The 14,728-nt window shown below is 50.8% G+C and overlaps 1 protein-coding gene across 10 annotated transcripts in view; it reads right to left on the minus strand.

Moving 5' to 3' along the window:
* Positions 1 to 14,728, minus strand: part of ANKS1A (ankyrin repeat and sterile alpha motif domain containing 1A) — a gene marked incomplete at its 5' end in the record, with an annotated part of 73,000 nt that overhangs the window by 37,469 nt on the left and 20,803 nt on the right. For all 10 annotated transcript variants that reach the window (XR_014616708.1, XR_014616709.1, XR_014616710.1 and 7 more), the window contains 7 exons: positions 4,567 to 4,684; positions 8,675 to 8,767; positions 10,211 to 10,407; positions 10,491 to 10,586; positions 11,803 to 11,904; positions 12,188 to 12,263; positions 12,867 to 13,163. Coding sequence is in view for 6 of the 10 variants with exons in the window: in XM_084220638.1 (XP_084076764.1) it covers positions 4,567 to 4,684; positions 8,675 to 8,767; positions 10,211 to 10,407; positions 10,491 to 10,586; positions 11,803 to 11,904; positions 12,188 to 12,263; positions 12,867 to 13,163 (979 nt within the window). The remainder of the gene's footprint in view (positions 1 to 4,566; positions 4,685 to 8,674; positions 8,768 to 10,210; positions 10,408 to 10,490; positions 10,587 to 11,802; positions 11,905 to 12,187; positions 12,264 to 12,866; positions 13,164 to 14,728) is intronic.

A 14,728-nucleotide genomic window follows, 5' to 3' on the forward strand; every position in this document is an offset into this window, starting at 1 on the left:
ACAATACAGTGAAACACACTGATAATGAGGCTCTGAAGTGCAGGGAGGATGTTTGGATCTGAAGAGGAAATCACTTGCTTTGCAGACAGCAGCTCTGGGAAGCCAAGGCAAAGGAACCCTCCTTTCCGTGAGCAAAACAGCGAGTTCTACTCCAACTAAAAGTAACCTGTTAGCAGCAGCAGAGAGCCCAACTCTGCTCCCAGCTTTCCTTTCTCTTTTCCTTTCCAGCACCAAGCCTGACCAGGGGAATTTCAAACACCAATACCCATTGGGCTTTGTGGTCTGTCCTCACACCAGAACTGGGCAGGAAAGGGCTGAATTAGTCATTTGCCTTTGTGTGGGGGTCCCAGGTACCCTGTGCCTGGTGAGGATGGTGAGTCCCTCTCAGAGGCACAGGAAGGCCAGGAACAGCCACAGCCCTCACTGGGATCAAGTGATGTGAGGGATTATCTCATCCTGGATCCTATGAGTTAGAGATTCCAGGACAGTGAAGTAGTTGTTGACTCTCTTGCACAGGCACATAAACCACCAGTTCTGTGACTGGAGCTGCCAAGGGGGAGGCAGGTCCCAGTGCTGCCTGAGGGGCACCAGCAGCAGCACCCCAGATTACAAGGCCAGACTAAACCCAGTTACTTTGCATAAAGCTCTGAAGCTCCTGAGCTGGAGAGAAACCTCAGAGACAAACCTCAGAGGAGATCAGATGTGCTGCATTCACAGGACAGACTGGTACTAATGCAAAGCCACAGAGAGGTGAGCAAGACAGCAGTGATGGGACAGCCACATAAACCTGTGGGGAAAGAAAAACTTCTGCAGTTTTTCTTTCCAACCTCTTTCCCTCCTTGGAAACCATTTCTTCCATGCCCCAGCTGAACCTTTACTGACATTTCGGCTGCAGGCAGAGAGGCAGCTGGCCAAAGTTTGTGCCACGTGCTGTAACACTTGAGTCCAGCCAGAACAAAGTGCTCCAAATCCAGCTCCAGCACCTCACAAAAGGGCTCCTGTTGGACAGGAATCCCAGCCACCCACTCATCTGTGAGCTAAGAGGGAGACTCTGAAACACAGGGCAGCTGCCAGGGAAGGAAGGGATGGAGCGAGGGCAACAGCACTAGTTCAGAAATTGTGAGAAACATTTCGAAGGAGGTATTTCAGAGCCTGCCCTGAAAGCTGCAGACAGAAGAAAAAATGTAGAAGTCATCTCAATCTTTTTGTCACTGAGGTGAACACAGCAGGAACATGCAGGGCTCTCCAGGCCTCTCCTTTTAGGGGATCTAAAAGAATCATCCCAGTCCAATTACATGTGAGTTACACTCAGAAAGGGTCCCTAGCACAGAGACCTCTGCCCACTTCCCTTCATGGATTTCACTCCCTTCACTGATTTTACCCCCCAGCACAGATCATTTGACGATCCTGCCTTTTTCAGCCTCAGCCTGATGCAGGTCTCACCCACAGGAGAGGCTGCTCCAGCCCTTCCTGGGCTCAGGAGCCCTTCCTGGGTGCAGACTGTCTGCATCCCAGGGAGAATTCCAATAAGAGCTTCCCTGCCAGCAGCCTGAGGACTCCAGATACAAAGCACTTCCCTCAACACTCCATGCTAAGCTGTAACCACCCTGCCTCCACTGGATTTCTTTCCCTCTATATCAACAGCAGGATTTGTCTCACAACCCTGGATTAGGAGAATGAAGCTGTTCCTGCAGCAGCTGCCTGCTCAAGCTCCCCAGCCATAAAATTAGTGAGGGCATACAGCAGCCTCTGATCTGCACATGGAAAAGGCTGCCCACGTTACATCATGAGGAGCAGGAAAATCTCCCTCCTGTGAAACAGAAGGCCAGAGGAAGAAGCTGGCCTTGAGGGGTGCAAAAATATCCTTTACCTACAAGAGAACTGAAACACAGGCCCATTTCACAGCCAGCTACCTCGTGTGGAGCCCAGTGAGGATGGCACACTCCTGTGCTAACCTCACCACGCTCAGTCATTCCAGGCAGATTTTATCCACCTGAATTGGTGCTCTTTTGTACTCCCCTCTTCAGAAAGGGCAATGAGACACTGCCCTGCTTAGAGAGATCATTAATGTGATTCTGGACAACACCATGAGAGCAGACACAAAGGCTTGGGCCCGGGATATGGGACAGAAGTCTGTCCTCTGTCCAAGGTAACACCGTGTGAGGACACGTAGGCTCTGGGTTTGCATTGTCCTTAATCTCACAGCAAACCAAGAGCTGTCCCCAAAGCTCTGCCTGCAATAACTAAGTGTCCCCACAGAACCCCCACAGCAATGTCCACCCTGCTATTTCAGCAGCCATATTCTGGCTCTCAGAAAAGAGTTTCTTTCAATCTCTCTGCAGCGTGTTCTGACTTTATTGCTGGTTCATTCCAGCTCTCTGGTTAGCAGCACAGTCACACTGTGCTGGCTGAACCACTATAACCACACAGAAAACTCAAGTCTTTTCACCCTCCATCAGGACTCTCTGGAGGAAGGAGCTGAGAAGCCTCCTCTTGGTCACTCCACACACATTCCTCCTCTTTTGCCTTCTTTTCACACCCTGCTACAGGGCCTGAGTGCCCTGACTTCAGGCATGTGACTGCACACCAAAGTGGATGGGAGAGCATTTGGCTTAAACCACTTCTGATACTCTGCCCAAAACATGAGGCCAACTTCTCCCAGTGCTCCAGCATGTGACAGCGAGCTGCTCTAACACACACAAAGGCCACCAAAGCCAGTGGATAATGCCACATTCATCTGCTGGCTGGACACAGGACAACTGGCAGCCAGAGGAACAAAGGCAGCTATCAAAGATGAAAGGCACCATTAAACCCACTTGCCTGAAATTCAGCCTTCCTGCCGCCCTGAAACGCCCTTTCAACAGCCACAAGAACCCAAGACCTCCTCTCCTGACCAAAGGCTGCTCCAGAACTCATCCAGAAGGCCAGACCCTCAGACTCAGAGCCAAGGAGCAGTTCAAAGCTATGCTACAGCCTGTTCTGTGCCTTGGGATTGAGCTGCTGCCTTTGATGCTCCAGGACTCTTCTGACCCAGAGGTGGGAAAATTCTCCAACACCAAGTAAGGCTTTGGTGTCTCCCTCAACTCTTGCTTAATTTCTGCCACTCCTTAAATTTATCTTGTCCCCCCACTATCAGCCACAGTGCTGACTGCATTTAAAGAATGGGAAAGTCAGGGAAGATGAGGAAAAACTGCATCGTTGGATTTCTCCCACTGTAACAGTGGGAAGAGCTCCAGGCTTGTTACCAACACTTTCCACAGAGTGCAAACCATGAAGTCACAGCTTTGATCTTTCCAACTGTACATCAAAAGATGGGACTCTGCTCTGGATCCATAAAAGGATCCATAAAGATCTTCCTGCAACCTCTCCTGTCTTCAGAAGTTCAGGGGAAGAGATCTGCAACAAGAACAGGCAGCTGCCTTACTCTGAGGTTTATTTTAAGCTGACAGATAATTAGGACATACCTCCACTCTTACCAATCAAGCCTGGACACTGCAGCCAGGGGAAGGAGTGGAGCAGTTGGAATAACCAGCAATAGCTGCCCACTGATGAAAGCCTGCAAGCCCTCAGTGGCTGTTGCCCAAGGACTGTTCCTGGCCCAGAGTAAAGCACCAATCTGAAAAGCTCTCAAAATTTGCCTCTGGCCGTGAGGGGCTTTGGCAAGTGCTGGTGGGAACACAGTGACCTCTTGTGCCATCCTGGAGCAGTCAGGAGAGCAGCAGGACCCCAGCAATGAGAGCTATCATGTTGTAAGGAGGGGAAAAAAGCTTCAGGTCTGATAAAGCAGTCAAGGAGGCATCACTTCAAGTCCTTGTTAGCCCTGTCCATCCTCAGAGGGAGAGGGGTCCCAGTGTGAGAACCCAAACTAAATCCACCCGAATTCCTGCTCAGGACTTCTGAATAAAGCGGAAATCTTTTCCCTCTAAACAAATCTTTTGTTGTTATTGTTGAAGGAAAGCCAAAAAGTCAACAACAGCCAAACACAAGAGACAAGGTGTTCCCAGATGCTTTGTAAAGCTCAGAGGTCCTTCAGGGTGAGGAGAAACTGCCTCAATATCAACCTGTGTACCCCGTGTTCTGAGACAGTTCTAGTTCTTGCTCCACACATTTCTGTTTTCCTCCTGTTAGTTTCCATCTCAAATTAGCTCTAGCACAGAGCAGGATGTTGATTTTACAGCAGGATAGCAGAAACCTGCAGCGCCAGCTGGATGGAGAACACGGCTCACTGGAACACTCGTGTTGCTCATCTTCCCTGGCAGAGGCACAGCCTCCAGCCTCTCACCCTCTGCCTTTCCTTGGCCAGGCATGAGATTTGGGCATGTCTGAGGTCACCGAGCAGATCCTTGCAATCTCTGAGGTGTCCTACAGTGGAGCTGCCCTTCCTCTGTGTACACTCTGTACAGGAACGCTCAGAGCTCCCCTTCACAGAGAGATTACCAGGAAACACAACAATCACCCTCCAGCCCCCACCCAGCAGAGACTTTCATTGTTCCACTTGCCCTCTGCCCTCATATCTTCCTGAAGCACATGCAAGCAAACAGCTCTGCTTTTTGGATGGTCACTCACCTTTTGTTTTCCTGTCCACTGCAACCGGCTTTTTAGTTTCTGCTGTAAGCAACAGCTCGTAGGGGTGTTCCTCTTCCTCAGCTCCACTTCCCCTGCTCTTCCCCCGGGCAGCAGAGGCCTAATGAAGAACAACACAATGTGGTGCTCTGCAAAGCAATGCTTTGTCCCAGCATAAACCCCACAGCCTCTATGCCAGGGGTTAAGCAAAGAATTGGCAGAGGCAACACCTTCACTGTGGAGCGTGAGTCAAAACGTAATACTCCCCTTTGGGTTTTTTTAACCCCCTTAAAAAACTCCACCCAAACCCCTTTAATTTTTAGTATCTCAGGCTGCTGACAGCTTTCCAGCACTGACCAACTGGGCAAGGGCTGCAGACAGCCTGGAGGGAGAAAAGAGCTGAGACCGTTATTCCTGTTCATCCCATCTCAGACTCGCTGCTGCTATTGGAATTTGCACAGTCATTCACTTTTTAGCTGCCAGCCCTATTAGGACAGGGCTGAAAAGAACAAAAGCCCAAATCCCTGCCACCCTCTCAGGCATCTCAGATCTGCATTTCTGACCCCAGGATGCATGGCATATTCAGAGCTAAAAGAGTCCTCAGGCAGCACTGTATGAACTCAGTTTAACTTCAGGATGTGCAGCAGTGATTGTGCTCATTTAAATCCCTCAAAGCCTCTACTTAGAGCTGGTTTGTAACCCTGGCAGACTCTCCCTGAGCTGTTCTGGAAAGCCACCAGCCATGTGCAGGGATGAGGTTTTGGTGCAAGATCCAGACAAATCGTGCTGCACTCGCACGTGTTGGTCTGCACCAATGCCAAGGATGATGGGCACTGGACACCCTCGTGTGCCATCCCAGTGCTGAAGGGGCTGAACTGGCCACCAGGGCACCCTGCCAGCACAGTCAGCTGCCTTTCAGCACCATCTCCTGGCCAGACTCTGGCAGATTGATGCAACCCTGTCCCAAGAGCTCAACACGACCCAGGAATGCACCCTAAGAGGCTCCAAGAAAGCTGGGGAGGGGCATGGAGTGAGAGAAAATTGTGAATGCCCTGGAAGTGTTCAAGGCCAGGTTGGATGGGGCTTGGAACAACCTGGTTGAGTGGAAGCCCATGACAAGGGCTTGGGACTGGATGATCTTTAAGGTCCCTTCTGGCCCAAACCTCTCTGTGTCCCCACATGTGACTATCCCCAACCACAGTGGGACAAACTCAAGACAGAAAGCAAAAAATCCCTACCTGCTGTCAGGACAGGGAACAGTAGGTCTGAACAAAACATGCCCCCAGGGAGGGCTCCTACTGCTCAGACCCCTGGACTTGCCACTGCCTCACCAGCAGAGCACAGCCCACACCCTGCTTCTCCCCTGAGTGAAAGCACCAGAGCTGCTCCAAGGGCAAACTGGTGCCTGCCTGACTGCAACCCAGCCAGGAGCTCTGGAAGCTTAAAGGAGTCTTGGAGAGGCACCCAAGAGTCAGCAGCACAGAGGATTCTGACATCCATGTGCTGTTCTGCACGAACCCACCTAGCTTTTAATGTGACTTTCCCACTGGGAGGAAATGGGCCATGTCTGGCATGGGAAATATTTATTTATTCTAGCTGCTTTGAGCAGGAGCTGCCAGGCAGACCTGCTCCTTTCCAGGTGAAAGAGCCCGTAATGAGCAAATTAGGGAAAAATTCTGACCAGATGGTGGCACAAAACCGTCAGACCAGAACAGCAGGTAAGAGGTTCTTGACAGTGATCTTGTAAAAATCCTGCCCAGCAGCAGCCTCTTAGCACAGCAGCAGCCTGGACCTTCAGCCAGGCTCTGTGCTCTCCTGACATTCCTGCGGATGATGATTCCTGTGCTGTCCTCTTTAAATGCACCAAAGGCAGAAGCTCTCCAGCAGCACACAGCTCCCAGCTTCTACTCTGTGAGCTTTCACAGGCCTGGTGACACTTGATTTTTCTCCACCTCTCATCCTTCCAAGCTCTCAACAGTGCTCTAGGTTCAAATTCACTCAAAACAAAGACCATTGCTGGAGAATCCGCTTGCTCTGTAGGCTTTGTGACCAGGAGCAGCACCACCAAGTAAAGCTTTCTTCCAATTCAGCTTTTAGTTCTTCAGCCATATTGTTTGCATGTATAAATGTTCATTACTAGCAAAGCCCAAAAATAAGATGCTGTGAATAATGAAGATGCTCTTTAAGGTGTACTTAATCCACAGCAGAGGACTTTGAAAGACTTTTTAAAGGGTAACTCATCTCTTCCTCTCTTCTCCTTCCCCAGAGCTGCAGACCAAACTCCTGGAGCCAACGTGGCGCCTTGTCCTTGATCTGCACTTCCCTTCCGGAGACAAGCAGTAAACAACTGGAATTGAAGTTTAATTTGACAGTGCAGACTCTTACTCAGCTCCAAACCCAGAAGGTTTCTGCAGATAGTGAAAGGCACCACTCAAGCACCTCTAAACAATCAGCTCCTTTGCCTGTTTGTACCAATGCTCTTCCGTGATGAAAGTGAAGTTTCTTGTTTACGCTCATCTGTTTTGACTGATAGCCCCAGCTTGGCAAGAAATAAAAAGACTACTTTGGAAAACTAGAGTTTGGCCCAACCCCAGAATACTCAATGACTAAGTGTCCTGGCTCCAATGGGAGAGTAGGGCTAGAGGGTGGCAGACTGGGATGCTGCAGTAGAATGTCTGCAGCATTCCTGGAGCATGTGCACACCTGCCTGGCCCAGGGAGAGGTGATAAAAGATGGGCAAGAGTCAGAAAAGCAGAGCAGGCCAGGAGGAACAAGCAAAGTAAAAGGATCAGCCCCAGACTCCTCATCAGTATGTCCAAAAGGTCATTTCCAGGCAGCCACATGCTGCCTGTAAGTTTTGTCACTAAAGTTGGTCACAAATCAACGAGTCACTCTGCCATTTGCCAGCAAGATTCCCTTTAATGGATTGTGCTTCCAAAGCCATTAAAGGCAGGACAACACAGCAGGTGTTTGGTAATTAAACATGGCAAGAAAGCTCAGCAGGAATGGTCAGGGCACGTTTCCCTCCCCGTGTTTATTGTCATAAACAAGTTCTGCTTCCCAATTACTCCATGACCTGCTGCCCAGCTCTCCTCTGCCAGAGTCAGGCACAGGACTGGTTACCACCCCCTGCATTTGATCAGTCCACAATGCCACATCCCAGTTTCCCTGCTCACACACAGCTCGGAGATTACTCCTCTCTGCAGTCAGTTCTACTACAGCAGGCCATGTTCACCCATGTCTCATGTGGGTTTGACACCCTCCAGAAAAGAGAGCTCATTTATGCCTTGCAGAACTCTGGCAGATCAGCACACTCAAAGAAAGCACCTGCAGAACCAGAGCCTGCTCTGACAGCAGAGGTGGCACACGCTCCACGAGCTTCACACACAGCCCACTGCCTTTGGGAGAGCACAGAAATCCACAGGATTTGGATTTGCTTTGAAGGTTTTCCTGGGTGTCAGCAGAAGGTGCCAAGACACACTTGTGGTTTCCCACAGCCGTGTCTCCCAGAGACTCCTTACATCTGAGGTTCACAGCAGGTGAATAGGATGAGCAACAGGAAGCCCCAGCAACAACAATATGAAATGGGAGAGCTTGAGTACCATCAGAAAGCAGCTCACATGCACTGACCCCTGCAGAAGGCAGCTTTAACACATGCTGGGCCAGATCCTCAGCTGAATTCAAGCCCCTGATCCCTGCTCATGTCAGTGGGACCCACAAGCCTGTGCAGCTCCTCAACAGCTGGGAGCTCAGAGGAAGCAGGAACTCACAGCCCATCTGTGTTTCAGTCCAACTGAAGATGCCTGTGGTGGGATCATTACTAGAGGGCAATGGTCCACATCACAACGTGGGTCAGAAAAATCTCCTCCTAAGGGAATTCTCAGCCAAGAATAGGAAAGTAAGGCTGAAGGTCAACTTTGAGGTGCCCTGGAAGAACCAGACAAAGGAAGTTCCCATGGTAAGGGACAGCAGCAATGCTGAGTGAGGGAATACTTCACATTCACAGCCCAATGAGCACAGGAGGTAACAGCACCCTTGGCTCCTCCCAAACTATTAAAACCGACGTTTAAACCACTCTCCCATGAAACACCCCAGAGCAAGCCCCATGTACCTCACAGGGAGCACTGTGGCTTGTCTTCTTCTCCACATTCTGCTCCTCCTCTTCATCAGGTGGGGGCTTGGCCGGCGGGGGAGGGCGTTCTCTCTGCAGGTGAGACAGACACTCTCAGCTCATCCCTTTTGCCCCCCAGCTCTATGTCCCCACTGCTGGATGCAGCAAGAACCTCTTCAACTTAATCTGGGTGGAGGAGAAGTTCAGCCCTAACAGCACAGAGCTGGGCAATGGCTGCTGCCTTCCCTCCTCCTCTTCCTCAGGACACCGATCTGGTCCCACCGGTCTCACTCAGACCCAAACCAGCATCTCCACGGCATTACACAGGGCAGTGAGCAACGAGCTGATCAGAAGAAAGGGCTTGTAGCTTAGTGAAACTGATGCCAGAGGCACCTTTTATAGTGGAAAACTCTAGGGATCAAGAAACTAAGCTGCACTGCTCTCCTCCGATATCCCGGGATTGCAACTGGGCAGCTGGAGCTGCTGCCTGGTCCCACTCCTGCCCAGCCACAGCTCCATCTAATGGCGAAGGGAGCAGCAGAGCTGCACTGCTCAAACTCCAGCCAGCTACTGCAGCACGTCCCTCTTCCTGCTCTCTTTTCACTGCAGTTCAGCTCTTGTCTTTCCTCACTTGTGACAGAACTGAGCTCATTTCACACCAGACACCATCAACACAGGACAATGACAAGATCTGATCAGTAACAGACAGGACTGGTGTGCTTGGTACTGCACACCTGAGAGATCTGCCCAAAACGTCCACCATCCAAAGCTTGTATCTCATTTCTATTCTGCTTGCTCTCAGCACAAGCCAAAGGCTGCACCTCTTTGCACAGAGGGGAACCATGGTTACTGTACCCCCAGCAGTTTAATTGTTCACTGCTGCTCTGCCTTTTTTCCACAGAGCAGGCTTTGGAAAACCAACCAGAACACAGAGCCTGAAGCTGACCCAGCACTGCAGGGCCTCTGTCCCATCTGCCTCACAGCAGCCTTCCTGCTGATTGCTACCAGGGCAGCAGATGCAGATGACAGAAGGTAAGGAAGACTTCTCTGGGGACAATTCCAGGAGCCCTGTGCTGCTTTGTAAGGCCTGGAGTACCCTCTACAGAGCTCTGCAAGTAATACACAAAAAAAAAAAACCCCTTCCACTGCCAACTAGCTTCCAAGAGGTTATTACAGATAATTTCATGATAGCTTTAGCTGTGGTAAAGCAGTGAGCCATGAGAAGAAGCTCCACACAAGTCTCCAGAACTTTTTTCAGGACAAAAAGTCAGCCCTTCTGTGAAATGTAATCTACTGACAGACCAAGATTCACTGTCACCAGTGCACTGCCAGAAAACAGAAGGATGCCACACAAGGTGAAATGAAGAAGTGGCTGCTTTTAAGCAATCCCTGTGAGCAGGGTAGGGAAGGAGAGACACCTGCCTGCTCTCATCCATGTCAGGGAAGGATTTAAAGGTTTCCTCAAGCTTGGGCAGCCTGCTGCAAAACCTGACCCTGCAGGTCAGCCCCCTGTGCAAGCAGGGGTGAGCTACATACAGGCCTGACTGCAGCTGCTTTGAGGCTGCTGGGCTCAGCTTCCTTATTGCCAGATTCCCGGTCGGACGACCTCCCGCTGGCCAGGCTGTCCAGGGAGTGGCAGGACGTGGCGTTGTACAGAGCCTCATAGGGGCTCTCCTCCTCGGGGTTCACATCGAAATCGATGATCAGCTCTGTGACAGCTTTGTCCACATCACCTGCAAGGGCAAGAGAGAGATGGGATTGCTCCTGGATCTCCTGACTCGGCGCTGGCAGGGAGAGGAATGCTGGTGATGCCCACCCTGAGACGTCCGGCCCGAGGGATCGGTGGCTGCAGCGAGCGGGGCTGGAGCAGATTTCTCCACAGCTTTGGCACTTTTCTTCCCAACGGTGTAATCTGCAAGGGGGTTGGGGGACAGGGTCAGCTCACGTCAGTCTGGCTTTCTGTCCCCTTCAGCACATGGCACTTCCTCCCTCGTGGGTGGAAGGCCAACTGTCAGCTTATTAAGTGTCCAAAAAAAAAATAACATTATTAAAACTTGCAGCTCAGATCCCAAAATAGAAGCAGGCAGGCTCTTTAATCACAGGCACAAGGGGAGGGATGGTCCTTTGAACTTTCAGAGTCTTTAATCAGAAAGCTGCAAAGCTGCTGCACGGACACAGAGTCACGGAGCAAATTCGTGTTGTAGACACAAACTCCATCACTGAACAGAGTCATAACAAGAGAAACCAATTCCAGCTGCAGCCCCCAACTACAGGCAAAGCCAGAAACATTCAGCTGATGTAACATCCAACAGCAGCTCCCTCCTGGGGAAAACTAACAGCCTTTATCTGCAACACCTTCAGTTTTAAAGCCCATCTTTGTCTTCAGTATCAGAATAAAGCTCAAACATTCCAGCCTCACAGGCACAGCTTAGTTAAAAGTCTGAGAAGTGCTTTGAACCTGCAAAGCTCCCAAATGCTCAGCATGAATAACACACCCCAGCTCCAAATGCTTCTGATCCTCCCCACAGCTGAGAGGAAATGCAGACAGCGTAATTACAAGGTATGAATTTAGCCAAGATGTCACATTTCATTCCCGAATTTGGACAGACACAATGGACCAAGCTCCTTTATAAAACACAAGTAATCAAGGCCTTTTCTGTAAATCTCATCTGCAAATTCCATGCCCAAGCCTCACAACGAGGCGAGGAGCAGGATGTGAGATCTGTGGACAGTCATTTGCCTACACAGACACATAAAGGGGAGTTACACCAGAATAATTTCTAAAGCTGTTACTTTGCATTCTGCAAGCAGATTTAGGCTATCCTTAATTTTAATTAACTTCTGAAGTCAGCTAAACAAGGCTCAATTAAGCCCATTTAAACTGTAAAAGTCACGCCAGACTCTCTCAGCAAAGGGCTAATCCTCCTAAATCCCCCCAAGTCCTCCTCCAAACATTTGGTCTGGAGAAGCTCACCCCAGCATTTCAGCACTGGCTCTTCCAACACAACCTGAAACTGCTTTGATTTCAGCACTCTCGAGGTCCAGAAAAGCACATCCTGTACCTGCCCCAGCAGAATCAGCACCCCAAGCTTTCCCCTCCTCCCCAGAGGCAGAGCTGCATTACCCACCTTCAATGAGAGCTGCTATGTGCTGGCTTTTCTGAGAAGGAAGCTCCCTCACAATGTCCAGAGCAGTCAGGCCTCTGTTATCCTTTATGTTCACATCAATACCTGTGGCCACAGGGGTACAGAGGGCAAAAGCAAGAATATTGTCTAACTACGTGCAGGTTTGTGCATTTCATCAAGTCACATTTGTGATCAGCACTGGGGGAAGCTAAAAGGCACTCTAGAGACAAATCTAAAGCCAAACTCAAAGAGCCAACCTCTCCTACATCCTGCTCCAAGGAGCTCTGACAGCTGGATGGAGAAATCTGCTGCACTAGAAAAGGATTTCCTCAAGCTCCGGGTGAAGGGATCACCACATTAGTGCTTCAAAGGGGGAACATTCTCTCACCTGCAGCCAGCAATATTTGTACCACATCTGTCTTGCCAAACAAAGCAGCTTCGTGCAAAGCACTGCCTTTCTCAGTCTGCAAATTAAATGGAAACATAGCATGAAGCCAGACAGCAGGGAATGGTGAGGGAGGCACGGCTTAGAGGGTTACAGAAGCAATAAATACACGGCCTTGTACACGAGGTGTGGGCAGCACTACCTATGGCTGAGGACAGATTGACAACATTATTACAATGCTGAGGATGTGGGATGGAAATATGGGGATGATTCCATCAGAGAGACCAAGAAAGGGCCTTCTACAGCTTGGCAAGAGGTCGTGTCCTGACAAGGAAAAACAAGACCCAGATACAAGCCATTGCTGTGAAAACAGCACATTCACAAGTGGCTTGATAGGAAGAGACACGTTTGCCTATCAAGAGCTCACAGCACTGCAGGGCAGAACAGCTTTGGCCACGGGGTGTTTGTCTCCCTCACTCCGTGTCTGGGGCTCTGCCAGGCCCCTGCGCAGGCGTGAGGCATGCACAGCACCCGAGCCCCTCCGGGCAGCCTCCCCCAGCAACCCCGAGCTGCACAGACAGCCCAGCAGAACACAAAGCTCTCCTCAGCTTCTGCAAGGAGGGCTGGTGGAGCTCTCCAGTGCCCAGCCACCAGCCCGGCCCCACTCAGACACAGCAGATACCTGGTAGTTGCTGTCCATGCCAGCATCCAGGAGCACGTGGACCACAGCTTTGTGACCGTTCCTGGCTGCCAGGTGCAGCGGAGTGTGTTTCTTGGTGTTGCAGCTCAGCAGGTTGGGGTGGGCGTTCAAGAGCATCTTGACCACTTCCAGCCTCCCGTAGAGCGCGGCCAGGTCCAGGGGGGTCTCGAATTTGTTGTTGCGCATGGTGGGGTCGGTGAGCTCCTCCAGCAGCACCTTCACCACCTCGGTGTGGCCGTGCTGGGCCGCGCAGTGCAGCGCCGTCTCGTTGTCGTTGTTCTGCGGGGCACAAGTGGCAGCGTGTCAGGGCAGCGCCTCGTTCCGACGTTTAAATCCAAAATCGAGACAAAAAAAAAGCAGTGGGGAAGCAGAGAGCCCAGTCTGAACCAGCCTGAGCAATGTTTCACCATCTCCCTTGGGTGTTTAGTGTCCCCTCACAAGCTCATTGATTGGCCAGCCCAGCTACAGCCTCAGGGATGTCCAGAACAGCTGTGGGAAAGAGGGACTAGAGATGGACCAGCCTGCTTTCCAAGCACCTGGGGCAGAATCCAGGGGCCATGCTAAAGTTTAAGGGATGTTCAGCTGTATCCAGGTTCCCCTTAACACTGCTGGCACCTGGGAAAGGCACTCTGGTGTCTTGGCAGCATCCCACATTCAGGGTGCCACAAAAATATAAGGCAGGCAACCTGTTGTGCTCCACTATTTGCTGGAGCATCATTTTAGATTTAAACTGCAATTGTTTCAAATCCTACTTATCCTGGTTATAACAGTCATTCCACCTCTGCAATTCTGGCTGTTTAGAGACAGGGTGCACCCAGCCCCATGCAGTTTGTGAACCAGAGAGCCGTGCAATTCCACCACTGCAGGAACAAGCCAGGGCTCAGGTCAGCTGAGGGAAGCAATGTCTCAGTGACAAGGGAGCACCCCCAGCTGGAAGCCAGACCCAAACCAGAGCGTGCAGAGCAGCCAGGCTAAGAACCAGCAATGCAAAGCCCAAAGAAGATGAGCAGTCCAACACCCCACATATAGGTGCAAAATAGGAACATGGCCAGATCTAACAGAGCCCTTTCTCAAATTAAGTTCCTCTCAAGTTTCTGGGTGTCATTCCACAAAGGGATTCTGGCTTAAGCACTTTAGAAACAACTATCTGACAATATAACCTCCAAAAAAGTTTAACACAAACAGTTACACACTTCAACTGAAAGAATCGTGGTTGAGTTTTTCATTTTAACATTTCCAATAAAATAAACAGAATGTTCTTGTCCTGCTGGAGGCAGCAGCACCACTGCAGAAGGGAATTTGATCCCTGCCTGTGTGAGAGCACACACACATGCCTCGGGACACTGCTCAGTATTTTGCACCATGTCACAAACTCAGGAGGCTGCACGAGCACTTGGATCCTGCTGAGGTGCTCAATCACTCAGGAATCCTGTCAATCCCCCAGTTGTTTGTATCTGGCTTTTGCATCACTTCTCAGCCACAGGCAAAGCAGGAAAAGGAGCAGGAGCTGGGAGAGGCTCTGGCAGCTGCAGTGAAGGGAAGGAGCAGAATCAGGCACGTGCAGGGGGAGGGGGCACACGGGGCAAAGCATCACTGCCAGCACAGCAGGTCCAAGTCAAACAGGCTCCATCCTGGGGGGAGGCACAGACACGTGGACAGAGGGTACTGCAGGATACAGAAGTCTGCACAAAAAATATACAAAGGGAGTGAGAGGGGACAGAGTAGAGAACATCAGAGCTCGCACCTGCCCGTCAGCTCACACTGCCACTCTTGGGCTGGCAAATCCCATTATTCCCATTTGGCAGGGGTGGGAGTGCAGGGATCAGGGAGCCCATGGCAGCTGG

The sequence above is a fragment of the Fringilla coelebs genome, assembly GCF_963513975.1.
Source record: "Fringilla coelebs genome assembly, chromosome: 23".
In the NCBI taxonomy this organism is placed as follows: domain Eukaryota; kingdom Metazoa; phylum Chordata; class Aves; order Passeriformes; family Fringillidae; genus Fringilla; species Fringilla coelebs.